We start from the raw sequence: 26,599 nt of genomic DNA, 5'->3' as shown, positions 1-26,599 counted from the left end.
GTGGCCCCAGCCAATTAAGCACTGAACGAACATCATTCAGCTCCCTGTTATGCCTGGATGCCTGCCGGGCCAGGATCGGGGCCCCAAGGCACTCTAGTGTTTTTTCCCAGGTTTGTGGGACAGGGATGGGCTGGGACTGACCCTCTCTGATAGCTGCACTGCTTGTGGGTAGCCAGGCGATGGTAGCCAGCTGACTTGCCTTCATCCCAAGGGCAGTTATAAGCAGAGATCAAGCTGAGTTATTGAGTTCAGACCCAGTGCAAACGTCTCCCGGCTTTTGGCTAGAGGCTTTGCTTGGCTTCCACTTCTAAATACAAAGCTGGGAAGCGGTGCAGATGGCGTGCCTCTTTTCCTATGCACTGATTAGCTTTCAAAGGAGATAATGGTGCCAAAGCACCCATGTTGGCCAGGCAACTGCCTCCACAATGGAGTGCAGTGGGCGGCCTCCCGGGGCAGGAGTCGGAACACCTGGGTTCTGCCTCCAACGTGGCTATCTACTCCCTGTGTGACCAAGGGCAGATCATCTTGCCTGCCTGTTCCCTGCCTGTAGCATGGCTAGCGATAACTGGCCTTCCCTGTAAGCCCTTCGGGGTCTGTGGCTGGGAAGTGCTGCAGGTAAGTTTTCCCCAGATGGCTTGGTTCCACTAGCGAGAAGAAGGATTTGAATGGAAGAGTACGTTGGGCAGCTGGCTCTCCCAGTACACATCCCATCCCCGTAGTCTTGGGAAGCCTAGACCAGACCCATAGGCTGCTATGGCCAGCCACCCTGCATGCTGAGGCTTTGAGACCCAGCCGCGTAGCGCGTTTTGGAGATTCCTGTTTTCATTACAGAGCGAGAGGCTGTTTATGCGCAGGGTCAGTTAAAAACAGTATCTAGTGCCTTTCATCTGTAGACCTCAAAGGAGGCTGGCTTCATTATCCCCCTTCTACAAATAGGGAAACTGAGGCACGGGGCAGTGGAGTGTCTTGTCCAAGGTCAGCCAGCAGCCAAATATAGAACCCAGGTTTCCTGATTTCCTGTATGGTGCCCTGTCCACTAGACCATGCTTCCCTGTAGTACAGCATCGGAAGCCCATGCTAGGGAGCCAGGGATTTGGAGTGTTTCGGGAAGACTTTGTGCCTGGGAGGTGGTCTGTGTAATAAGGACCATTGCACAGAGTAGTCAGGCGCAATAGCCTTCTAGTACATTTCCATGGGAAGAGAGATCTCCCATTGGGCAACCCGCATCGGTTAAAATCACCATCGCATTCGCGAAACAGAGGAGCTTTGCAGGACTCCTGGCGAAATAAAAGCTGCACCAAAGGAAAGAACAGCACAAGCTGCTGTGCCGTAGACGCGCTCTGCCCTTCAGAACCGACCGTTTCCCAACAGTGGTGGCTCCAGGGCAAAATATGCTGGGCTGCTTTGTCGTTGGTGTAGCTGCTAATATCTACGTAGCGACTCGGAGGAAATGGGGGGAGGGGACGAATACAGATTATGTAGCTTTATCATGCACCGAACAGCTGCAGCTGAGGTGCTTCAGTGTAGAAATTCCTGCCATGAATGGGAAGCACGACTTCCACTTTAGGCAAATTCTTTGTTCTCCTAAACGGGGAGCCATAGAACCAACGGTCTCTGGAGAACATGCATTCATTTCTCTTTTTTCCTGGGTCTGTTCCACTGTGGTTAGGGCCTGGCTGGGTGGCCGCACCTCTTGGATGAGATTAATGTAGCTTTTTTGCTGGGTACATCCATCTTTTTGTATTATAATAAGCAACATAATGAAGTGGAGCGGAAGGAGGATTTGGGGCAAATGGTTTGTTTGCGCCATTATGAGAGTGGTGGACTAAATAGGTCCTGGAAAAAACGCTTTATATAGCTGCCATTGGAGCACTTGCATTTGTGTTGAGCTCATTTCTGTAAGACAAGTGTTGAAGCAATTAGCAGACAGCACCAATCCCAGAATCCTTTGCAGAAAGAGGTTCTGGAATTTGAGAGGAAATCCCCAAAATGGGGAAAAGGGTTGCAGTTCGGCCCTGCCCATTTAAACCTTGGTGCCTAATGATTGATGAGAGAAATGGTCCAGGGTAGCCGGTGCGAGGTGCTGTGCAAACACAGATCAACCGGCCCCTGTCACCAAGAGTGTAGTCTTTTGTCTTGGTTGTTTTCAGGGATGCTAATTAATTCAGAATTTACTGGAGGGGTCATTTAACTCCCTGCCCCCATAGAGTGCATCCCAATGGGGATGGTGGGGGAGAGGGGGAGGATTCGCTCCTAGCAGAGTGACAAGGGTGCAAGCTCAACACTCCTCCGTGGAGCAAAAATAAATTATTTAGGGACCCACTTCCTGGGAACGAGCCCTGAAAATAAGTCTAGTGGGCTGGATCGTCAGCCGGTGCAGATCTCAGTGGCTCCATTGCCATGAGGGAGGGTTGAAGGGCAGAGAAGTTTAGCCAGTGGCTGGCCAAGTCCTTGAAGCATTCAGTGGTTCTTCCACCACTCTTCGTTTCAGAGGTGGGGACGCTAGGCTGGCTGGCTGGGTGGTGGTTGGACCAGGCATTTGCCAGCATCTGTCGGGCCTTTCCTGGTGACAAAGGGGTAGAAGCAGAGGGTCAGGGTAGGGAAAGAGCAGTGGCCGGAGTGTGTGAAGAAGAGAAATGGTCAGAATTGGCTTTATTTGAGCAGTTGCATTATGCACATTGGCAGCTGTCTGTTCGGAGGATGCCGTCGTCTCTCTTCTTGCCACACGGGTGTCATGCACCTACATACACAGGAAAGGGGTCAGAGCATGAGAAACCCGTTCCCAGCTCTGCCTCTGGACTTCCTAGCTGACTTTAGAGAGGTCACTTGGCTGCTCCATGCCTTGGTTCCCCTCCAGTCAAATGGGTTTGATGACAGAAATCTCCTTGAGACTATCGCTTGATGGGCTGAAAAACCACTGAGCCTGCCTACTTGCTCTCTGGGACACCCCACCACCCCATCCTGCTCAGTCTGACCTTTTGATTTCCCCCAGTGATGGGACAGGGTTGGGGGTCACGGCCCAAAGCAGAGCAGCACAGACACTGACGTCCACTCAGCTCTGGGAAGGTTCAGCCAAAACCTCAGATGACTTGGCCTTACTCTGCATAAAGTTTATAGAGAGTGAGCTCACAAGTTGTTCACCCCTTTTATCAACGAAAGAGAGAGATGCACACCTGCTGTCCCGTCCCCCCCCCCCGTTATTTACACTGGGTTTATTAATAAACAAACACAATTTTTATATTTAATAAAAGTAGGATTTAAATGGTTACAAGCGATAGTAGACAGATCAAAGTACAAAATTAAACACACCAGCTAAGCATAATACTCTAAGAAACTGGTTGGAGGCAATTGAGTACCCTAATAGTTCTAATCACTAGAGCCCTGCAGATATCCACTTTATATCTATGGATGTCTGCATTTGTGGATGCAGATACAAATTTTGTATCTAGAACCCTACAGTTTGTGGATATCCACTTTATATCCGCGGATATCCGCAGATCATTTTTGCAGATGTGGTTTTATATCTGCACTAATCACCTTTTCTCACAAGCGAGGCAGCCTTCCAGGTTGGGCTTTATCCTTCTCCCTGTTCAGTTTAGATGTTTCCAGTAGTCATCTTAGGGAGTAGCCGGGGTCTCCTGGCATCTGGCAGCAACCCCTATTGTTTGATTTCATACCTTTTATATAGATTTTGCCCAAGGTGGGAATCTTTGTATTCAGAAACGTTTTTCGCCTTGAATGGAAAAGTATAACATCCAAAATCATTTCCAGCGTCAAGTGGCCTGGTCACATGCCTTTGCAGGACCAACCATTATTGTCCAATCTCAGAGGAGAGAGAAGACTATCCACAGCTGATGTGCCCTCTCATTTCTATTCTTGTGTAGAATACATTTTTCTATGTGCACCAAAGCATGTGCAAATGTGCACCACCAATAGAAACAAAATCCTATTTGTGGGCACTTTGCTAATCATCTGGGTGGCATTCCCTGGGCAGCAGCAAACATTGTTCATAGCTCATTGTCTCAAATACAGAGCTGTTAATTTCCTCAAGTACCACTAATCGCCCTCACTTATGGCTAGATCGGTAAACAGATTTATGCTTCATATTTTTAACTTCAAATACAAGAACAATACATGCACACAAATAGAATACACACATTCACGGGATTACAAGTTCTCCAATGATAAGTTATATGTAATATTTTGCATAAAGCATGTGGGAGTTAGGTGTATTCATATATATATGCATATTTTCATAAAGAATATGAAATTCACTATCACTGGGGTGACCTACCTCACCAGCCTAAGTTTGTCGTCCAAAGTATGTTGATATCCTCAGTTGGAAGGGGTTGGCAAAGGGCAAAACCCTCCTTCTTTTAAAACAGAGCCAGTCATTTTGCTGCTGTTATTAACGGAGGTGGTGTCTAGGAGGAAATAAATCTTTGCAATGGGGTGCGGAAGATCAGAAAACCGGATCAGTGGGAAAACATATTGCCACCCTCCTAGTTAGCTTGTATTTAGCTGATGCAGTGAGTCTGTACAGGACTACAGAAAAGCCAGGTGCACCTGGCTGGGGACTGCTACTCAGCTAGGGTCACTGGATTCTCTTGATGCCACTGGCTCTTGTCTGGCTGTCACTCTGTGTAACGCGGCAGCTTGTCCTGCACTACGCCGGCCCAGGTGACAGGATGAGCCGCACCTGCGCTGAATCAGGTGATCCCTGTGTTTAAAAAAAGCAGGAAGCTGCAGTGAAGGGGGGAAGAGGGGGGAGTCCAAGAGACTGCAGCTAGGTGTGCAGATACAGGCTCCTGCTGGGAACCAGCAGGGAAAAGCTGACAAGCAGGGAGAATGGAAGGAAACTCTCCAGGCAGGGAGACCTGGCAGAGACAGCAAAGGGCCGGCTGGAGGAAGACTGTGTGAGGTTGTGGATTGTGTTAATTCAGTTTCTCTCTCCTGATCAATTGGCTTAGAGGGCCAGAGTCTACTGCCTTGTGATTTTTTTGAACTAGCTGGGTAATGGGTTAGTAATGGGCCCTGAAGTGGGTAAAGCAGAGGAAGGGTGCCGCAGGGTGACCGCTGGCCACAAGAGGGCTCTCGGGGCATGAGAACTTGCCTCTTACCCCCTCCTGATTAGGGACGATAGAATATAACCGAATAACCATTTATCCGATAAGCTGATGCTTATTGGTTGGTGGTCTCGGTGACACACAGCTGGCGGTCCTGCTCCCGAGGAGGCTTGGCTGTGAGCTCTGCAGCATAAAGCTAATACACCAGTACCGAGGCAGCAGCGCGGGGTCAGGGGTGTGTGTCAGGCAGCCCCCTTTGCGTACCGGGACCCTGCCTGTAACCATGAATGAGCCCAGGCTCATTGGTTAACCACGTACACGTCTACACATCCTCATCCCTATTGCATGGTTACCTTAATGCACGATTTTTAACATCCCTGCTCCTGATCACTTTTTATGAGTATTTATTGCTTGGGTTACGATAGCACCACTGAGCTCAGCCCGGGACCAGCACTTTGCTGAGCAAACCCAGGACAGAAGATGATCTCTGCCCAAGGAATGTACAATCTCACTGCATAGGGATGTCACAGAAAAGTCAAAGGGTGCAACTCTCCAGGGTGGGCAAGCGTAGGGCCAGTGCCAGTCGCCCCTTAACTACGGCACTTTGCAAATTCCAGAAATTCTCGTTTTTAAAGATTGGCCTCTCTGCACAGGCCTTGCCTTCGTAACCAGCCACTGCAGAACGGGCTCAGCAGAACTTCCCCTGGGGGAACACGCCAGTTAAGGGGACAGTGTGGAACGAAAGGCAGAGAACTCACACCTGCCTATGTAGCTAATGGTCTGAGAGCCTCTTCCCTCTGTTCCATCCCATGTGTGACCGCTCTGCCTGCCGCGCTGGGCACAGCACTCAGCCTTTGGAAGCTGGAACCGGGGGCTCATTCATGTTAGGACCACAGAGTAAAGCTGTCTATATGCTAATATGATTTAAATGGTTGAGCTGGGATGCTCGTCTGGGGAGCAGGAAACGAATCTAATTGGCGTCTCCAGGGTATGGTGGGGATAATTAGAATGGTTGATAGGACATGGTGCGGGTTGGCTCCCAGCCAAGTCACAGCGGGTGGGAGGAGACCTAGGAGATCCTCGATGCTTTCAGACTCTCGCTCCAGGGTGGAAGACGCCCACGGGGCTGCAGGCCTGCTTGTGCAGCAGTTCCGGTGGAATGGGGGGCACCGTTTACAGGCGGTTCGGTTTGGGAGCTAGAACGTAGCATTTGAAACGGTATCAGCTTGTGACTTCTGCTAGGAATCGCTGGCCTCAGTGGAACACTGGTTCTCCCGGTGCCAGCCCTGGCTTGCCTTGCCCACGCAGCTGCAGCTACCTAGGCAGTTGATGGCTGACAGTGAGACAAGACTTCAGTGTAGACAAGAACAAGCCCTGTGCAAAGGCACAGGAAGCACACGAGTTTTTCCCTGGGCAGCAGGGAGCGTCTAGGTGTGAGATTCCCCTTGAGGGTTTCCGGCAGCGAGGGTGAACGGGTAGACTCCTAGAGCCGGGGGAAGTGGTCAAAGAGAAGTGACAGGGCTTTGTTTCAGTCCCAAAGGAGCACAGGATGAATAGACAGAGGGCAGGGAAGGGTGAATTTCAAGTGAGACTTCAGAAAGGCCTGTCTTGGCCTGAAGATCTCTGTGCTTTGAATGGGGCTGTTGTCTCCCTCCGTGAGGGCGGCTGGCTTAATGATGCAGCATTGTGCTCCCCTACGGGACGCTGAGCGCCAGGAGGCCCATTAGGGCTGAGAAAAATCCAAGTCCCATTAACGGCCATTGAAAAAAATCAGCCTTGTTCTGAGGGGAAACTGGCCTCATCAAACAACTCTGATTCCTATCCCCTCCCCCCCACCCCCAAGTGGCTTCAGGCAGCGCACCCAGCTTCATGGGATTCTGAAGATGGCGGCTCCCAAGCTGGGCTGGCCCCAGAATGACCCACTTGCTGCCCCATCTGAGGCACCAGCTGCAGGGGAATCCTGGGTCTGCCTCCTGTTCGTGTTGATGTCCGTTCTCGAAAGCAACTGCCATTGGAGGGGAGGGGGCCCCTTCATCTTGAGAGGCCTAACGTGACCCACTGTGAAGGAGTTGTTTTCTAAGAGGCTGGGGACCCAGTAGGTTCTCAAAATGGCATCCTTGTAAAAGTGTGTCAGGAGAGGCGCCCCAGAAATGGTGACGCGAAATCCGGAGCCATTTTTTAAAACCTAGGCTGTTGTTGTTTGTCCCTGACTGAGCTGAGGGCCCCATCGTGCCAGGTGCTGAACAAACCCATATTAAGAGCTGACACTTGAAAGTGATATGCAATATGTTGATTAACATAGCTCCCCCCCAACCCCCCGTTATTTTGAGAGAGCAGATTCCCATGTACTTAGTGTGTGAGGAAAATTTTATTCAAAGCGAGCTCTGATTCCACGTAAACTCTCAAGCAACATATCCCTGGAAACAGGCCCGAATTTGAGCTCAGAATGCAATGAGGGGAAGAAAATAAAACTGCAAATGGATTATTTTGCATTTCATAATCAATATTTAGCAAACCAAATTTTTAGCTCCTAATTTGTCCCTGTTTGTATTATGAAAACATGGTCCGGGTATTCCCCTTTCCTGAAAGACTTTGTCAGTCTTTGGCGGACTTGGGAGTAAGACATCTTAAGATGCTGAAATGTGAGATTCAGCTCTCCTAGCCCCCGGCTAACGCTTTGAGTAGCTACGTGGTAGGAAACTGCGTCTTAATAACTAAAGCCTTGCTGGTCTGCAGAGATTCACTTTATATCCATGGATATCTGTGGATGTGGATATCCATAGCTCATTTTTGTGGATGCAGATACAAATTTTGTATCTTAAAAACCCTGCAGATTTGCAGATATCCACGGGTATCCGCAGCTCATTTTTTGTGGATACGGATGCAGATACTAATTTTGTATTGCACAGGGCTCTATTAATTACCAACTGCTGCCCAATGTGTAGTGAAGCTAACCGTATGCCCTAGAACAGTGCTTCTCAACCTTTTTTATAAAGTACCCCTTTACACAAAGAATTAAAAGTACCCCCCAGTACCTACAGTTTTCAGACACACAAAATCGCATTGCAACACATTTGTTTAAACCGGTGGTCCCGTTTCTGTGCGCCCGCCAAGTGATCGGGGCCAGTCCCATTCCCAGGCGTGCATGGGCGCGCAGTGCATGGGCGATGGTGGCCCTACCCCGGGTGTGCGGGACATAGGCTGTTCCGACCCTGGGCGCATGGCATATGGGCGGCCCCACCCCTGGGCGTGTGAGTGGCCCCGCCCCCGAGCGCCTGGCAGCCCCAAAAGGTTGAGGACCACTGGTTTAAACAACTTAATCGTAGCTGGGTGGGTGATGACATTTTTGGGTGCAAAAAGTACAAAAATAATAAAGCGCTGTAAAACTTAAAACAAAAATTCAGTTTTCTCCAAATTTCAGTGGTGTTAACGTACCACCCAGACTTCTCTCCAGTACCCCTGAAGATACTCATACCAACTGGTTGAGAAACGCTGCCCTAGAGATTGGGGCTGGGACTAGAGAGCTCTAACGTATTTATGATGTAGCTGAGGAAGTTGATAGCTTTCACCAATAACGTTGTTCTGCAGTAAGCTAAACAATAAGCCTTGCAAGAAAGTCCCAGAGGTTTCCAGTGACCCTGGGAAATGGGGCAGCATGATGTGTTTGCTCATTGTGCTAGGCACTGTTCAAAGCCAGTTTAAACTTCACATCTGTGTTGGCACATTGAGCCTGCAGGATATACAGAGGAAAGAAACTCAGGCATTTTCTGGGGAGTTTGGCGAGGGCGCCTTCCCAGGCACGCTGCAAAAGATGGAGAGTAACAGAACGGCAAAGAGCCAGTTTTGAACCCTGTGATGTTTGCACACTTCACAAACACGCCTGTAGGTACAGTCATGAGTCCCCTGCTCTCTGTGCACACCTGGCCACATGGACCACTGTCTAGTTTTTTCTTGACTGCAGTAGGCTAGGTGGAAAGTTAGTGCACAGAGATGCACAGATATGCAGGGTGAAAGCCAGCCCCCCACCTTCGTTTCTAAATACGAAGCAGTGATGCATCCTCCTTCAGGCTCCTGTGTGTGCTTGGAAGGACTGCTCTGCACGGTGGCCAGGGGCAGCTCCCAGAGTACCTGTGACTTCACTCACACAGGTAGCAGGGAAGCTGTAGCCACATGGGCCAGCTGCCCGAATGGTTACCAGGGTTCCAGGCAAGTTTGCCCAGCCTCTTCTGATGCTCAGGCTGCTACGGCGTCACTGCTGCCAGTCCCCCAGCGAGCTGAAGTGATGCTCGCTTGGGTGCATCTACATGGGCTGCAGGCGCACACTTCGACTGCAGTGTAGACATGTCCTCAGTTGCCTTGCTTCCAGCAAGGACTGGGTGGCTGCCCAAGTGCACAGCTGCCGGGAACGCTAGTAGCCTCCCAGACAATACATGGATTCGCTTTCCCTTGCGGGCATGGTTGGAAGGAAAACAGTGGTGATGTTGACTTGCCCCTCCACAGGAATCCCTCCTGTGAGCTGTGGAGTTGTGCAGTCAGGGTGAGTGCAAAGCAAAGACAGCGAGCAGGGGCTGATGGGGTGTGTACATCCACGCTCAGCAGTGACACACTATGGGCTGTGGTTTCAGGGCCGTGTGCTGGGGATGGAGGCAGAAATCACGGGATCCGGCTGGGGATGTAAAATCCTGTGAAATTGGTTAACCGGTGAAAGGTGAAGTTTAACTGGTTAACATATTAAGGGGGGGAGGTGGGCTGGAGCGTCTCCCCTTCCCCCTCTGCTCCCACCGCAGGCAGGGGCTTCTCCAGCCTGGTTGGAGCAGCCGCTTCTCTGCGTTGGGCCCTGTGGGGCTGGAGCAGCCCCCTGCCCATGGTGGGAGGCAAGCTGCTCCAGCCCTCAGCTGCTAACTGGAGCCAGTAAACATTACTCATCCAGGGTGATGCTTATCGGTTAACCTTTCACACCCCTAGATCCAGGTGAGGGGAGCATGGACTGTGATTTCTCCTGCATGTGCAGGGCTTGTGGCCTTCTATGGGGTCAGCGTCCCCACCTTCTCCCCACCCAAGGAAGTGCTGTGAGGCAAAACTGCTCCCTGTGGCTAGCCTGCAGCGAGCGGGCATGAACCTTTATTGCCCCTGGAGCTGCATGAGCTCTCAAAGCTTCTTACCCTAGCGGCCCCCTAGGATAGTGCAAACGGCAGCTCTGAGGAAGTGGGCAGATAAGACAGAGGTGATGGTTGGGTCAACTCAGGGCAGCTGCTGGGAGCTGACTCCTGCTTGCAGCTCCCGCTGGGGGTGGCTACCCAAGTCCATTCCATGGTGCGCAACGGCTGCTGTTTTAAAGCCAGTCATGTGCTGTTCTCGCTGCATGTCCTTGCAACACATAGGTGACTCGGGAGGCATCTGAAGGAGCCCTGGGGGAGCAGGCCCCTCTGTATTGTATGGGGAGGTGGGAGATCATTTAAAACCTGCAAGTGGGTGGTGGTTCAGGGCTGCCTGGTCAGCCTCTGCATTTCCATCCTGGTGTTCTTGGTCATTGCCCGGGAGTGCTGTGCTCCTGATATCAGTATTGTCCAGCTGAGGACCACAGCAGTGAAGGAGGCTGGGGAAACGAGCCAAAGGGGCTCTGCCCAGAGAGGGGTGTCTCAGGGGTGGCGTGGTGGGTGGGAGCTGGGAGAGTGAGTCGTTAGTAGCTGCAGGAAGGATTGATGTGAGTGGTTCCCCAGGGGGCGTAGCTGGTGGTCGGTGAGCGGGTCGGATTTGGTTTGCAGAGTCGTAGAATTGAAAGGCAGTGGGGACCCCCTGTTTGTCACAGGCCAGTAACGCTGCCTAGGCACTAAACCCAGCATGAGACTGAGCCCACTGGAAACTAGACATTAAACAGGACAGGACAGGCTGAGGGGAACCGGTACCCAGGGCCCCTGCAATGGCAAGATGGAACCTGATAATCTCGGCAAATAAGCCATGTGCTGCAGGGGAAGGTAAAGCGCACACCCTCCTCCCTCCATAATCACAGCTCATTTGGTGCTACCTAGCCTAGGCAACCAGTACAGAGGCAGCCTAAATCGTACCTTGGTGAGATGTAACCAGCAGAGCTCTCGGGGCAAGCGAAGCTGGAAATCCGGTTGGTGGAGATCTACTAAGGTCAGGCTGTCCACCTGCGGAAGGCTGTCTGCTCACCAGGGCTACACATTTTGTATTGGGGTGTGTGTGTGCTAGTTATGTCCCTTTTTGTACCTGGGAATGACAGAGCCACTTCCTGCAGGGGGACCGCTGGCAGCAGCTGTTTCATGCTGGGGTCACAGGAGTGGCGATATTCGTTTGTTACTGTCTCCTGGGCATGTTTGCTGCTTCCTGTACGGGTGGCAGGTGTAATAGTCCTTTGCCGACAGGTCCTGTGGGCTGTAGTGGCAGTGCAAAGCCAAGGTACTGGGGATGAAGCTCAGCGGCATCTTGGGGACCCCTTGGAAATCAGAGGCCATTTTGAAACCTGATTTAATTGCTTTTTGGCCCATCTAGCTCGACGACTTGAACCTCCCAGAAATCAAACGCAAGCGGCTGGAGGACAGGAAGGAGGACGACAAGAAAGAATTCAAAGACCTCTTTGACCTGGAGAGCGACTCCGATGAGGAGAGCGGTGGATTCTGTGCACGAGGTATGAGGTGTTAGGGGTTTGATTGTCTGTTGCAGAGAGGTGGGGCCAGATTCATCTGCGGTGTAAGATGGCGCAGCTCTGACTTGGAGCAGTTGCATTATGGCTGAGCAAGGCCTGTCAGACTTAGGGGCGTGGCGAGAGAATGGTATGGTGTTTCCTTCTGAGGCTTTCCAGTCAGCATAGGAAGCTGATTTTGAGCCTTTTCCCCCCTCTCCCCATGTCTTTTTGCTTCACTTCTCTCCAGCTCATTCTGAATTCCCCACTAGCCTTCATCTCCCTCCCTTAACCCCCCACCCTCCTGTCAGGCCTTCCTTTTGCTGGGGACACTGCCTGGCCAGTGGCGCTCTGATGCGTTAGCAGCAGGGGGTGTTCAAATGCTACCGTGATATGCCTGAGATTCAACCGTGGCAAGGAATTCTGAGGTAGCTTTCAAACACAGGTCCCCTGTGTCTCTGTGTCGTCTTCCCCTTCTGTACAACAGGGATAATGGCATGGCCTGCCCTACAGTGACATAGTACTGATATGTACCTCACAGTCTGTACTGTATTTATCCTCACTATGTACTAGGTAGGCCCCGCAATTGCTGGTTTTTAATGACTGCCCAGGTTTGGATGGGGGCAAGAAACTTTTGATCCGTAGAGAATATAGGGTGCTGTAACTCTCCAGGTGACCACTAGGGGTCCGCGACAGAACATGCTTAAAACCCCACTGGACAACTCCGAAAGCAGTCCAGTTCTTCTTTTAGAAAGGCTTGTATTTATCTCCTGCTTCCCGACTGTTTTATTTCCATTTATTGGTAGGGGCATTTTGAGCAAAACAGGATATTTGTCTCTTTGAGAGCTCACTAGGTCCTCTTTCTCACCTCCCCCATTTCAAGTTCTGACCTCCCACATGGGATGGTGGCTGTGATGTGTCAGAGTAAATTCTGACATTGGCTGGGGAATTAAGCCACAGAAGTGGAGGAAATCCTGCGTTCTTTGCAGATGTTGCTCATCCGTAGAATGGGAGGGAAAGGCAAACGTTCTCTGAACTATCAGCCATATGTTTAAATGAATGGATTTTGCAGGTGTCCTTAGTGGTAAGGAGGAGCAGGAAGAATAAAATGCACAACCAGAATTGGCGAATACCTACAGCTCTCCCCAACTCTGGGCTTGAATGCTTTAGGAGAAGGTCTTCCAAAGGGTTAATAGCACATGTAATTGAGAGGCACAGGCAAGTGGGAGTCCAGGACCCCTGGGTTCTAGTCTTGACTCTGCCCCCATCTTGCTGCCTGCATTGTTGGAGGAGCCTTATTTTCAATAGTTCTGTAAGGTGCTTTGAGATGGGGCCATATCAGTATGATGACTGGAGATATACAGTAAGGCCAGCCCTTCCTCTCCTGGTTCTGGTCACCTCTACCAACCACCCCTGTTTTGCTCCAGCCACTTGCCTGCACGCCAGAAAATCGTGCTGAACGCAACAGTACAGTAGGCTGCCCTGGGTCAAGGAGCTGTCTCTGAGATGAGCATTGGCCCCTGCCCAAAGGGAGCCACACCCGGCTGCAGGGGTGGAGGCTGGAGTGGGTATCTGGGGAGAGCAGCGTCGGATGTATGCTTGGGCCTGTGAAGCCCAGTGGCACCAACCTCCTTGTGGAGAGTGACGGGGGAAGCCTGATAGGCCAAGGCAGGCTGGCGGCGTGAAATGCGCTGTTGTACGGACATGTTGTGAAGCCCTTTCGACACTCAGAAGATGTGACTCCCTGGGCCGTGATCCACCAGGGCCCTCAAACATGAGTCTGACCTGCCAGCCGGATTCCTGAGTTCCTGGCCCTGCCTGCTGTGTTCCTCAACTGCACTGGGTGCCGGAAAACACCAGGTCCTGCATAAGCTGGGGCCAGTCAGGGGAGCAGTCTGCTGTGCTCCAGGGAGTGCCAGGCTTGGCGGGGGAAAGAAGAGAGCATTCGCCAACCTCCCTGCTGCACCTTTGCCTTGCGCTTTATTTCTGAGGTAAGAGCAGGTTCCCTCATCATGGCAGGAAAAGTGAGCAAGAAGTGATCTTAGAGTCTCCTCCAGTGAACCCATGCCATTTGCAGGAGTCTTCTGAGCGGCCAGGGCCACAGGTGCAGGGTAGGACCTGTTCTTTTCCAATAGCAGCGGTGTCATGTCTTACCAGCCGTGCACAAGTCCCATCCTTTTATTAGCCTTGGTTCTAACGAGCAGAATGTCACCAGTGTCTGTATTGGCTTTTCTGTGTCAAGTTATGGTCTTGGCTGGCCGAAGCAGAGCACGACCCTGCGGGCTTGGCGTGAGCCAGAGGCAGGATTTTCAAAGTGGTCTAAGTGATGTAGAAACACATCTACCGTTCATTTTGCTTTGAAAATTTCAGCCCAGACTTAGTTGCTCCTATCTGTCTCAGAGCAAGGGGGCGTAAAGGCAAATGAGACGTGGCAAATTAAAACTGGATGAGGAAACACTTTTTCACACAGCGTTTATAATAGAACTGTGGAACTCATTGCCACAGGAAGTCAGTGAGGCTAAGAACTTACCAAGGCTGGACATTTATACAAATAACAAGAATATCCAGGGTTATAATTAATGCTAACAAAAGTAATATTGGGAGGAGAGAAAATCACGTTTCAGGGTTTTAACCCGCCTCTTGATTATTAGGGATAAGGACAAGAGTTCATTGGGCACCTTTTACCCCCTTGTGGCCCACTGTGGGGGGTCTTGCAGCTTTCTCAGAAGCATCTGGCACTGGTCAGTGTCAGACACAGGGATATTGGGCTAGATGAACCTGGTCCAGTCTGGTGGTCTCTGTGGTTGTAATGGGGGCAAAAGAGAGAGCTCTGCCTGCCTCCCCCATTCCCTTTTTTCCTTAATTGACCTCAGCAGCATCTGCAACTGGCTCAGCATTTTTGTGGCTCGCTCCTGAGAGGCCGAGAGCTGGACTGGAATAGAAATGCTTCCCATTCCTAGCCAGAGACGAGGCGTTTGGCATGGGAGCCCCTTCCCCGTTGACAGCATCATCATCTTTCCATTTGTGGTTCAGTTTTGCACAGACCGATCCCAGCCTGCATTCAGCCAGTGGAAAATCAGCCATTAATAGCTAGGAAATTAGCAATTTTCTGTTAATTAGCTGCTGTTCAAAGCCCCACTCTCCCCCACCTTTTTTTTTTTTTAATTAAATATTGCAGTAGTTAAGTGCTCATTAGGGTTTACAGTGACTATAATCTCCCTGGAATAGGTTAGCATGGAGAACGGTGAGATTCCCTGGGTTAACTGTCACTAACTAAAATACCTTCCTTGTTAACTAATGCCTAACAAACAGCAAGGCGTTTGGGGCCCAGGAGAGCAGGTTACTGAAGGGGGCTGGGCTCATACAAACAGTTCACTCGCTCGGAGGAAGGCTTAAAGTGCAAAATGAACACTAAAGGCAATCTAGTTCTGCCAGCAGCAGGGGGAAAATAAAGCAAAATGCCAGCCCCCTCCCCCCTCTCTCTTTCCCAGGCCCTGTAATCGGAAAGCAATTAATTGCAAAAGGAGAAGTGTGGCTAATTAGTGTAGCAAATGAATGACTTCGCATGCACAGCCACAAAGTCCGTGTTGTGTGTGCTTATGATAGGACCCGCTTGGAGGGCTGAGGTGGGGAGGGGACATGGCTGCTTTGATCACAGCGACCACTTATTTCCACAGCTTCCTTAATGACCAGGCAGCCCGAGGGGGAGCCAAGCGCGGCTCGCTCCCCTCTGGAGTTTGCTTTTACGGCTCGGTAGGATTGCTCCCCTGAGCCGGGTTAAGCAAATGTGTGTTTGCAGGCTCTGGCCCCCTGGGTACCCCAAAGCTGCCAGTGCAAGAGGCAGGTGGCCCAGAAGAGCCAGGCTTTTGCCCTGTCCTCCAGCTGGAATAGGTACCCCTCCTGCCTCCACCTCGGACTGAGACTCGCCCCCATCCCTCAGCTGTACCCAGGGGCTGTCTCCTGCTTTCTGCCCTCTCCGTGGGGGTGCACCACTCCCAGCTGTGCTGAGGGGACTGTGTATTGCCTCCTTCCCCCATCCTGGAGGTGCACCCCATCCCCAAGCTGGAACATGTGCCGCCACCTGTCCCCACCAGGGGTGGTGCTCCCACTTCCAGCGGGATTTGCTGCTTCCTGGCCCGTGCTCTGCCGCACGAAGCAGCAGCCAGCAGCTTGGCACGTGCTGCTTGAGCAGCCTTTGGCTCAGCTCTGCTCTGCTCTCAGGTGGGGATTGGCCACCCCCCTCCCTCCTGGGTGTGGAAGCAGCAGCAGAACATCTGCCTGAGCTGTTGACCTTGGAATCCTCCCGGGGAGGAGACGGGAGGGATCCAGTGGGAGAGGGTGTTGTTCCTCCTTACGAATAGAATTTGGGGGGGCAACATTGAGGGTGCACAATAGGAGAGGGGCTGTTTGTGGGGGAGAAGGCTGCTCTATTGCACAGGGAGCAGAACAAGCTGGGGGTGGGCCTGTATAACATGGGGAGGGGGTATAAATGGCAGGGACTCACTGGGGAAAGTGTCCCGGGGGGTACAGAGAATCCAGCATAAGGTGCAGAACAGGATGGGGAGCAGTGAAAGGCGCAGCTCCCTTAAGGGGAGAAGCAGTTTGTATATGGATGGGACTCTTAGAGGGACAGGCTCCTGCAGTGCATAGGAAGCAGGATAGGCGTCAGAGGGGAGAGAGAGGCCTCCTGCCCATGTGAGTCCAGATGTGACTGGGTGCATGTCCCCAGGGTCTCTATTTAGCAGGGTGAAAACCCAGCCTGTTGACAGGGGGAGGGAAATATAGTGAAAACCAAAAAGGTGGAGAGAGATCTGGGGAGGAGGGGGAGAGGGCAGAGGTGTCATGCACCCAGTTTTTGCAATCTCTGCTGTATTTGCTTCTCTTTCATGTCGCTCCTCTCTGTGAATCGTGGAGGTTGCTGCTCATTAGTTATACTGATGTGACGGAGCCGCCACTGGGTGCATGTTCAGAGGAGGGTCACATGCAGATTCATAAAGACTTGGGGACTATGGTAAACCTTTCCAGCGATTTGATATTTTTTTTTTTTAGAAAGAGCGCTCTCTGCTGTGCTGGCGTTGCTTTTATGTGCACTGAGTGTAAGAACCGTAGAACAGCCAGCATGCTTTGGGGGAGGGGAAGAGGAATTGCAGGTGTAGTAGATGCTTAATTGCCTCAATTATTGGTGATTTTCTTTAGGGTCCACCATAAAGTAATGAGGAATTGATTATTTTTGCTGTAAACACCATGTTCACGCCTTTGGCTGCCTCTGTGGAAATACTTCATACCAAAGCAAATGATTATTTCTAGCGTGTGAGTGTAAATATGTACTGTGCATAAAAACATGCACAACTCTGTGTGTGGTATATATATACATACATACTCATTGTGTGTGTACAATATATGTACAAAGTGTGTGTCTAAAGATGACATGGGTTGAACAGCCATGATGATGAGCACAATATAAATTCCTGGATGGGTACACTAAGACTGATGAAAGGGGTTGATGACACAGTAGCTAAAATACTGTGTATATGTGCATGTAAAATATACACCCTCTCCTCTAGATATGTATGCTGTGATACATATTTTAATACCTATAACCACATGTATGCACTTCACTGGCAAAAGAATATATTCATAGAGAGAGAAGGCCAAAGAAAAAATAATCACCTTTATGCTTTAGGGCTGATATGGGTCAGGAAGCAAAACTCCTGTGGGTCAGGCTGGTCCAAATTGTCCATTGCAGGGTTTCGTGCCCCTTTCTCTGAAGCATCTAATGCTGGCTGTTGGCAGAGCAGGGCTGCTGACCAGACAGATCACTGGCCTAGTCTGGCGTGGCTGTTCTTGAGTTCCCACATGTAAATTAGAAAAGTCATTCTCCCAAATCAGAGACTGAACAACTGAGGGACGAGAAGTATTTAAGTAGGCTGAAATGGCTTTATGCTGTCTGTCTGTAGTGTGATAATTTAAACAGGATCTGATCAGATGCAGCATCTGTAAGTGGCTCAAAGAGAAACCCAGAGGTGGGGATCTGGTAGCCTTTGGCATGCATTGTGTATCAATATGGCAGCGTGTGCTGTGTGGAATAGTGTGGATGTGGTAGTGTTCAGCATGTTGTCTTTTTGCCTCGTAAGACACAGCGGCTATCTAAAATTACCACAGCCACAATTACCCCAAAGCCAGGTCTCGTCTCTTTGTTAGCCAGGAATTTGCTTCCATCGACACTTAATTCTGGAATGATGTTGATGGCAAGCCAAGCGTGCTGGAGCACCAGTAACTTTGTGTCAAACTCCCCCCCCCCCCCCTTCCCATTTATATGTAAGATCTAAAACATTACAAACTTGACTGTATGTGTGGGTTGGAGGGGAGAGCATGTATGTCTGTGCTTTAAATAATAGGCATAAAACATGAGATCTGCATGGAGGGTCCAGTCTCACAGATCTTTCCCTCCTATCATGCCAATTGGAGCTATAAAATTAGGTTCTGTGCCTGCTCATCGCTGCCCTGGAATTGTTTTTTTGCAGCAGAAGGCCCAGAGGAAGGTGATAGAGCCCAGGGCTATTCAACCTCTGACTCGTGTTGAGATCAATTGCTGGTCGATCTTTCCGTAGGGAAACACATGAGGTTTTGGATTTGTTTGCCTAGGAATCTTATAGACTTCAGTTATTCTCCTGCCTCCTAAAATTAAAATAATTCCCCACCTCCGGAACAGTCCACCTGTTGGGATTTCCCTGCCAGCCTGTCTCGCTGCTTCATTCTGATCTCTACTGGATTTGAGCTGGGTGAGGCAAAGGTGCCGGGCAAGCGTCAGTGCATGGAGCCGCTACATCTGCACCTCAGGGCCGAGGCAGGCATCTGATATAGAGGAAGCGTCTGATGAGGGATGTCAGAGTGTAACCGTTTAAATGGGTAACTGATAAGCATGAGCTTATCCAGTGGTCCCCAACCTTTGGAGGTTGCCGGGTGTCAGAGGGCGTGGCCGTTCGCCCGCCGGGTGCCAGGGGGCGGGGGCCCTCCCATAGCAGCGTGCCTGGGGGCTGGGGCCCCCCCATATCAGCGCGCCCGGGGGCGGGGCCACCTCCAAGAGCCACGTGCCCGGGGCTGGTGTCCCCCCCTCCAAGCGCCGTGCGCCCGGGGCCGGTGCCCCCCCTCCAAGCGCCGTGCGCCCGGGGCCGGTGCCCCCCCTCCAAGCGCTGCGTGCCCGGGGCCGGAGCTCCCACCCTCCAAGGCCACACGCCTGGGGCCGGAGCTCCCCCCCAAGTGCCACGCGCCCCGGGCCGGCGCCTCCTCCAAGCGCCGTGCCAATTCGTGGTGCTCCCGGGGCCGGCGCTCACCGTGCGCCATGCGCCCGGGGCCGGCTCCGGCACCATGCGTGCGCCACGTGCCCAGGGCCAGGCCAGCCCCGAGCACTTGGCAGGCGCACACGAATGGCCCCGCGGGTGCCATGGTGCCCGTGGGCACCGTGTTGGGTACCACTGAGCTTATCGGTTACCCAAACGGTTACACGTGGCTCCCGTCCCATAGCCAACGTCCCAAGATCAGGGCGGCAGGCAAGAGCCTGTACTCCCTGGAAGCCGGCTTAAAAGCCAGCTCCCAGCACACTGGCTCCTGGGGAGTCACCTGCTGCCTCTTGCTGCCGCCCCACGTGTAACTCTTGACATTTTCAGCGGTTACACAGTTTCACAATTACACGTGTTTTAACAGCCCATTGACTTGGCTCTTCCATGCAAATGTTTTAACTGGTTAAAAACCAGTATCAGAGGTAGGGATAAGCTGTGGTGATACAACCGGCTGGCTAGCTTCTGCCGAGCTGCAGCAATGCCGAAGGGGCAGGAAAGGGGGCTGCTGATACACCCGCCACATGGAACGGAGTTTGCACAGCTCCAAGCAGCCCCTCTCCAGCCTGCTTCCCCCAGTAGCTTCCCTAGCAAAGTGTGGAAATGGGTTGGATGCTTCCAGAGCCACCTGCATTTGTAGAAGGGGGGATGTGGATTTGATCGATTGTTCTGTCTAGGGCGGGGGGCAGCAGTGGTAGCATTCCTCTCATTTGCCAGCTGACGGGGCTCTCTGGGGGGGGAGACGGCGGCTCCTGGCAATTATTAATGGCTTGGGGAGAGGTGCGGGATTGCCTCGTCATGAGGCAATTAGCGGCGAGAAGGAAGCGTGGCTGCATTCTCTCTCCGGGCCGGGCTGTAATGAGCAATCTGTCCGCATTAGGCGGTGATATGCCTCTAATGAACTTGAGCAGGTTTCTTCGTTTATCTGTCACGTAAGCATATTACATCAGTATGGGCCGGGGGGGGGGGGGGGGGGGAGGAGAGGGAGGCGAGATGGTCCAAATATTTTCATTTATTAAAGAAATAACCGTGGTTCTTCTGGAGGGCAGATTTCCTGGCGTGTGCCCTGCATGTGGGAGTAGCCAAGCAGTCCATAGGCAGTGTGTTCTCTGGGGTGGGGGATAAGAAAAGGGATTATTCATTTTAGCAGGTAATTAGTCACTCCAAGTGTTACTGGGTAGGGGCGGGGAATAGATTATCAATAGATGATTATTGTACAGCTCTCCCCCGAAGCTGCTTGCCCAGCCCTTCATGGCTTTGACCTCTTTCTGGCTCGGGTTTTCTGGAAGAATGCGGGTGTGTTGGATACAGGCGATGGCCCCAATTCTGCAGCACGTACTGGTTAGTCAGACCTGTCGAGGGGGTCCTGGTCTGATAGAGCATCCCAGGGACATGGCGTTAAGGGTGAGACAGCCAGCGCCCGCTCGCCAGTGGGGTTTGACTGTCCCGTTCGAGAGTCCCCGCTGTGGGGTTCCTGGTGCTGGAGCCTGACAGCCCTTCGGCGAGAGGGAGAGCGTGCGGAGAAGCAGAATGCAAGTGTGCGTCTGAGAAACACCTCCTTCAGAGAGCTGCTGGGATTTCCAGTGTGTGCGTGGGGGGAGCCACCCATCTCCCCGGCAACAAGCAGCCAGCCAAGGGGCCTTGCTTTGTGGGAGATCAGGGCAGAGACTAGAAAGACGGTGACAGAGCTTTGGCAGATTTTATTCCTCCAACTTCTCAGTTGCTTCCCACTCCCTCCAGCCATCCTGCTCTCCCTTTGCATGTTCGTGTGTCCAGCCGCTAGGTGTGAGACCCAAGGTTTTGTGTGGATTGCATGGGCCCTGCACCTCTTGCCTCAAGACACTTGCCGTGTGCCGTGAGCATCTCCTCAAAAGCCAAAACTCCAGTGAGAGTCAGTGAGTGATGCAAGCCAGACTTTTCTCATCCAGCCCTGCAACTTGGCCTCCTGGACAGCAGCATGGGCTGAGGAGGAGGCTCGGTACCATGGCAGCGCGTACGGTGTAAATTGGGCCACTGCCCTCTGTTGTATCTCAGTTTTCCCCATCTGTAGAATGGGAGTAGTGGTGTTTCCCAGAAGGTGCACAAGGCCGAGTTTACTGGTGTGCACAGAGGCTTGGCTCTGCTGGGCTGGAGAGCACTATGGAAAGGCGACGTGTGTGCAGACAGGCACAGGCTCGCTTTACAATGAAGTTACGTGTCATTCATCTCTGGCCCTTGGCCTCCAACACATGTTTCTGATTAAGTCCTCTCCAGCTGCTGCAGAGGGATTTACCCCTTGGGAATGGGTGGAGCATCTGTTTTAATTTCTTTGTTTGGGGCCAGCTTTTATCTTCTTCCCCCCTCAGTCCTATGTGGTGTCCTTCGCTTGACACTGACCCAGCACTAAAGGATCGTGCAAATGGCCTGTCGGTGAGCGAGGCAGAACACGGTGATCACTGGAAGGCTCTTCAGGGTGTGGAACTCTGCACGGAGACTGGGAGGGTATCTTTGTGCTCCCGTTTTATGTAGGGATGTGATAGTGTAGTTGATTAACTGATAAGCAAAAGCTTATGGGGCAATGCTATAGACTACATGCATTTCCCTCCCTTGCCCCGTACATTTTTTAGCAGGCTACCCAGCTGCCCGGCTCAGTCCTGGCTCATGCCAGTTCCAGGACATACTCCCCCTTCCCCCATCGTGGCTCTGCTAAAGTGTATTAGGAGCCAGGCAGGCAGGCAGCCCAGCTCAGTTCTGGCTTGTGCTGGGTCCAGGAGCTCAGCTCCCCCTAGACAGGGGCTGCTGCCACCCCACGGTGCTGCCTCTTTATCAGAGGCAGCAGCACAAGGTGACTCACAGCCGGTCCGTGAGGGGAGCTGGGTTTTAAACTGGCTCTCCTTGCTGACCAGCCAGGGCTGGCCCACAACAGTTTGGCACCTGAGGTAGGGAGTTCAAATGATGCCCCCATGCCTCCTCGCTCGGGTCTCAATTTTCTGGGTCCTAGTGGTGCCCCTCCCCACACACACCCACAGTCTGGCACCTGAGGCGGCTGCCTCAGTTCGCCTCATGGCAAGGGCAGCCCAGTGACCTGCTCCCGCCTGGCACTCTGATACAGAGGCAGCAGCATGGAGTGGTGGGGGTTGTCCAGGAGTGAGGCCGGAGTACGTTATCTGCCAGCTCCGCCCCCAGGGACTATAGACTAGTCGACTAACCGCTAAGAATTCATGAGGTTACTCGACTAGCCAGTTAACCGATATTTAACGTCCCTCGTTTTATGTCGTGTCCAGGAACTGAGGTGGTGCATTGGGCTCGGCAGCCACAGCAGCTCCAGGTGACAAGACATTGGCCCATCTAGTCCAGTCTCCTGTCTCTGGCACCGGCCAGTAGCAGCAGCTTCAGAGGAAGGTGGACGAGCTCTGCGCTGGGGCCCGATGGGACTATCTGCCCCCACTATTAGGGCTTATTCTGATCTCTCGGTAGCTCGAGCTGGGCTTGAAGCATGAGGTTGACGGTTCCTTGCAGAGCCAGTGGGTTGTATGCGTGAGTCACATGCCGCCAATCTTCATCCAGCCCGTCCCGTTTTGAACCCTGCGAAGCCTTTGCCTGGGGCTCGGGTTTGTTTGGCCACGTGCATCCTGCAGCCCACTCGTTTGGCAGCACGGCCGGGCAACTCGTCAGAATGGCTGCAGCCTCCCGGGAGCGCTGGCGGCTTTCCCGTCCTGCCTGAGCGCCGCCCCCACCTCCCCCTGCACCAGTAATAGCTTCATCATTAAAGTGATTCATGCAGACTTTACAGCGCCCGCTTTCCCACCAAATTGTATTAAAAGTCAGGCTAATATCTCCAAGCCGAGTCAGCAGGGACTCCTGGAGACAGGGGGGCGGGGGAGGAATTGTGTGCTGAGGCCTCTTGGCTCAGAGAACTGCAGGCAGCGTCGTTCTGTTTTATGCAGGCTTTGTGCTGGCAGAGGGGTGGGCTGGCATATGGCATCCGGGCGCCACGCTGGTGCTTAGGGCTAATCCGGTGTTGATTGCCCTGCTCAGTGTCCCAAAGAGGAGGCTCTGGACTCCCCCAGTTCCTCCTCCCTGGGTGGGACCAGCCCCCAGGTGGGTGTAGAGTTGGAATGAGCCTTGATTCCACTTCCCATCTCCTGGCTGCTCCTCGCCCCAGCCTGGCCCCATGCAGGTGAGCGGGCGCAGGACCCTGCTCAGGGATGGGCATGGATCGTCTCCCTGCCCTAGGGCGCCAGAGGGCTGCAGGGACCAGCTGATCCATCATCCGGGGGCGGCCGCAGGGGTGTAAGAGAGAGAAAAGTTGGTATTTTGTGGTGCCACCGCGGTGGGGCCATGGAGTAGTCTGAGCTCGAGACAGGTGCCTGTGTTACAATAGAGGTTGCTCTCAGGGTCCATCCAGCCCGGGCAGGCTAGCGCACTAGCTGTTGAAATGTTCTCACAGTGGGGGGAGAGGCTGGCTGCCCCAACCGCAGCCAGGCTGGGTGCCCCGTGTGTACCAGGGCAGGCAGCACGGGCTGGCAGCAGTCGACTACAGGCAGCCTGGAGCGGGAACCAAGCCAGACTTCTGAAATACTTCAGTTGCAGATGAACCGGCGGGGGTGGGTTTTTTTGGCAGTGCCCCTTTAAGGCCCTGAGGCCAGCACATGAAAGTGGGGAAATTAATCAAGAGCCTGGTATCCCGTTCTGCGCTCAGCTGGGCTCAGCAGCTTAGCCGGCTCCTTCGGTCTCTATCAGATGAGCTCTCGGAGCTGCTAACCGGCGCTGACAGCCCCTTTGGCTCCCGCTGCATGATGAATTGGCGGGAGCTTTTGTTCCTGCCTTGTCCTGCGTGTGCAGCGATAGGCTTCTCGGGTGCCCATCAATATTATCTGGTGTGGTGGGTAGCGCGGCTATCCATCTTCTGCCAGGCCTGCCCCCAAGGGGAGCTCTCTGCATGGCCACGGGGCGCAGGGTTGAGCTCCATTAGTCGGATCGTCTCGGCACCCAGCAAGCCTAATAAATGGAGGCCGGAGGCAGCCAGATTTCCGTTCAGAGACAGCAAGTGTGTGTGGGGGGGGGGGGGGGGGGATGTGAGAGCACTTGCAACCCACTTCTTAATGGCTCTGGCTGCAGCTCATTGAGTGGCAGCGCTCAGGTCAGCAGCCGGCGGAGGGGGCGGGCGAGCACAGAAGAAGGGCGCACAGCAGGGTGGCCAGGCAGCGTCCCACAGAGAAATGGTTCCTCCAGCAGCCCTGTGCAAAGGGGAAGGAAACGGGCAGGCAATAACGGGGTTCAGTGGGCGGTTGCTGGAGGGGACAGGACGCTGCGGGTGAAACTGCCCTGCCTGGGCAGCGTTGATGCGCCTTTGGACTGTCCCTGTGTCGGGGCAGGGAAAGGGTCTGGCCATTCAGCTGGCCCCAAGCGCTAATAAATGGAGCTGATGTCAACTACCTTGCTGAGAGCTGTTCTGGACCCGCAACACAGGGGCAGCCTAGCGAGCTTCGCCGTCGGCCCACCTCCCCTGTAAGCTGGCTGGGCCGCCCCAATAGGGGCTGAGCATGGTGGCAGGAGCTAGGCTGTGCCTCACCCCTGCAGGGCACCTGCCCCCGTGATGCACAGGTTGCTGGTGCTTAGGGGAGGCTGCATAGTACACGCGGACGCTGGTTTGGGGTTTAGCACCTCCTCATTCTCTTCATCTGGGTCAGGGCCATTTCCTCCTGCTGGCCTTTCCTCCAAACAGAAGGGAGTTTTTCTTCACACAACGCACAGTCAACCTGTGGAACTCCTTGCCAGAGGAGATTGTGAAGACCAGGACTTTAACAGGGTTCAAGAAAGAACTAGATACATTCATGGAGGGTAGGTCCATCGCTGGCTGTTAGTCAGGATGGGCAGGGATGGTGTCCCTAGCCTCTGTCAGAAGCTGGAAATGGGCGACAGGAGAGGGATTGCTTGAAGATTCCCTGTTGTGTTCACTCCCTCTGGGGCCCCTGGCATTGGCCACTGTCGGCAGACAGGATGCTGGGCTTTAGTCTGACCCAGTGTGGCCGCTCTTATGTTCTCCCCATCTCCCCACCCTGGGCAGTAGTGGAGCTGTGACAGCTGCTTGCACGTCTCCTGGAGGCTGCCTGACTGGCCGCTGTGTGCGACACGAATGCCTAGCACTGCTCAGCCCTCGGCCTGCCCTGTCGCAACTGGCCCCAGCGGTGACTTCCTGGCCTCCCTTGGCCTGCTCCTCCCCCTTGCCCTCGGGGCGGCCTGTGGGCCGGGCTCTCCCATGCTGTCAGCCAGCGGGCTCATGGCTGTTGGACTGTCCCTGTCTCCCAGAGGAGGGCGCACCCCACGGCAGTCCCCTGTGGGGTCTTGCTGCCCCCAAGGATCTCAGCCGGCTGGTCGGTGTAACCGGAACAAATGAATTGCAGGAAAATTAAAGGCCAAGGCGGCGCAGGGCTCAGCAGAGAGCAGCGAGGATGAGGATGGTGCGTATGAGATCGAGGAGGAGGAAGATGAGACGGAGGAGGGAGAGGAAGCCAGCGACTCGGAGGGTAAGCAGCCAAGGCGGGGAGGGTGGGCGTGGGACCACGCTGATGTCGGGGGAAAGGAAGGGGAAACGTGGCTGGGGCTGTCGGCGTCACACACACACACGGAGAGCTTGGGAACCCCCTTCCCTTGTGCGCCAGCCGGGGGCCTCTGGCCAGGAGGGGCACCCCGCTGGAGGGGTCAGATCGACGAGCAGGCTGCCAGTCCCTTTCATCGCCTTCCAGGGACAGCCTGCTCAGCGGCTCAAGCCCTTCCTTCAGCCCCCCACCCCTCCGCGCCCTCCCCTTCCAGGCTCTCCACAGGTTACGTCCATCGTCCGCACGAACGCTTCCCCTGAGCAGAGCAGGGGTGTTGCTTTTCCTGGCTGCCGGTTCTCTCCCCGTGGGGAGCAACAGGCCGAAGCCGCCGGGTGTTGGGTGGAGACGCCCCGGGTGCGTGTTGGCCAAGAGTGATTAGTGCTTAGGGGGTTACGTGCATGGAGCGCTGTGGTGTCCAGCCCGTGTCCCTGTTCGTGACTGGTGTCTGGAAAGGGGCGGGTGTGCGGGCAAGAGGGCGGCTTCTCTGGTTGGCCCTTGCGGAGGGGCAGCATTGGGCTGTGCTTCCTGAGAGACCCCGCTTGCCCCGCGAGCCAGGTCTCCAGAGCTGGAAGCCCAACCAGTCATTTGTCCTGGCCAGGCCGAGCCCCACGCGTCTCACTGCAGCCTGTTGGATGCTGCTCCATGGCGGATCCCAGTGGCTCGCTTCTGGCGGTGTTACCCTGCTGGCAGAGCAAGGCCGGGCCGGATGGCGCCTGAGCCGGGGTGTTGCCATGGGCCCTGCCTGTCTGCAAGAGCCGAGGGGCTGGAGTGGGATCTCACCACCACGGTGCCCAAGCCCAGTGACTCCGTGCGTGGCTGTTGTGTCTCCTGTGAGGTTTGCGTTGCTAGCTAAGGGGAGTCCAAGCAAGAGCATTGCCCAGAACCGGTCTGCCGATGGCTGTGGCTTGGCACGCACACTAGTGCTAGGGCCCAGGCTAGATGGGCATTGGATCCAGGCTGGGAGCAGTGCAG

The 26,599-nt window shown here is 53.6% G+C and overlaps 1 protein-coding gene across 1 annotated transcript in view; it reads left to right on the top strand.

Annotated features, from left to right (window-relative positions):
* The window catches only part of NOC2L (NOC2 like nucleolar associated transcriptional repressor), a 90,621-nt gene that overhangs the window by 61,325 nt on the left and 2,697 nt on the right, over window positions 1-26,599 (top strand). The window contains exons 17-18 of the mRNA XM_025186660.2: window positions 11,580-11,715; window positions 25,433-25,555. Coding sequence (XP_025042445.2) covers window positions 11,580-11,715; window positions 25,433-25,555 — 259 coding nt within the window. The remainder of the gene's footprint in view (window positions 1-11,579; window positions 11,716-25,432; window positions 25,556-26,599) is intronic.

Source organism: Pelodiscus sinensis, chromosome 23 (genome assembly GCF_049634645.1).
Source record: "Pelodiscus sinensis isolate JC-2024 chromosome 23, ASM4963464v1, whole genome shotgun sequence".
Classification (NCBI taxonomy): Eukaryota; Metazoa; Chordata; order Testudines; family Trionychidae; genus Pelodiscus; species Pelodiscus sinensis.
The sequence above is the reverse complement of the archived record's forward strand: the minus strand, read 5'-3'. Positions and strand labels throughout refer to the sequence as shown.